The 958-nt window shown below is 43.8% G+C and overlaps 1 protein-coding gene across 1 annotated transcript in view; it reads left to right on the top strand.

Moving 5' to 3' along the window:
• The window catches only part of G6PC (glucose-6-phosphatase, catalytic subunit), a 7144-nt gene that overhangs the window by 3416 nt on the left and 2770 nt on the right, over positions 1 to 958 (top strand). Inside the window, exon 3 of the mRNA XM_006901690.1 lies at positions 340 to 445. Coding sequence (XP_006901752.1) covers positions 340 to 445 — 106 coding nt within the window. The remainder of the gene's footprint in view (positions 1 to 339; positions 446 to 958) is intronic.

A 958-nucleotide genomic window follows, 5' to 3' on the forward strand; every position in this document is an offset into this window, starting at 1 on the left:
TGTGTGTGTGTGTGTGTGTGTGTGTGTGTGTGTGTGATAGGAATATCCAACTCATTTCTGTTATTCTCATTGGAATCAGCTCGATGGAAGTGAGTTTTGCTTTTTACTCATTTTCATATGTCATGTTAACATCCCTTCCTCAGGGATTTCTTCCTTGATCCCCACTGTGGGAGGTGGATAAATGAATGAATGGAAAAGTGAGTGGACAGATAGAATGATAATCAAGTGGGTGAATGAGGGATTGAGTAGAAGGGTGAATGGGTAGAAGACAACACCTGGTAGTCTTCCAGATGGAATCCTTATACCTTTTCCTCCATTTATTGTTTTCTTGTCCTTTAGGGAGTCCCTCGGGTCATGCCATGGGGGCAGCAGGCGTCTATTACGTGATGGTCACAGCCACCCTCTCTATCTTTCGGGGAAAGAAAAAATCTACCTTCAGATTTAGGTAAGAACTCACCATTGGGCTGGGGCTGGTGGAATCTGAGAGGCAGATCTCCTGGAAGTGGATGAGACACCTCTGTGCTCTCTCCCAAAGTCCCAAGCCCATTCTCAGGCCTAGGGGTGGCACTGATAAGAGTCTCAGCACTCTGCTGCGAGTGGAGGATTTTAGAATCAAGTCACTACTGGACAGCTATTGTTGCTAGGCAGCATGTGTGGTTGTTTTACACGAAAACAAAACAAAAAGTTGGCTGTTCAAATCCACTCACCATTCTGCGGAGAGAAATGAGACAATCTGCTCCTGTTAAGATTTACAGTCGTGGAAACCCAGTGGAGGGGTCATAAGAATAAGAACTCAATGGCAGGGAGTTTGTTTGTTTTGATACAAGCATAGCTATTTTAGGAGAGCAAGCATACAGGCTTACCCTGCTTTATCCTACACTCTAGTTATTGCATTTTAAAAGAAATTGTCCAAGAGAGGGTAAAAAGAACTTTTATGTGCACTGGGAGACAAAAAAGA

The sequence above is a fragment of the Elephantulus edwardii genome, unplaced genomic scaffold (assembly GCF_000299155.1).
Source record: "Elephantulus edwardii isolate Elephantulus edwardi_28Jun2011 unplaced genomic scaffold, EleEdw1.0 scaffold00340, whole genome shotgun sequence".
NCBI classification, from domain to species: Eukaryota; Metazoa; Chordata; class Mammalia; order Macroscelidea; family Macroscelididae; genus Elephantulus; species Elephantulus edwardii.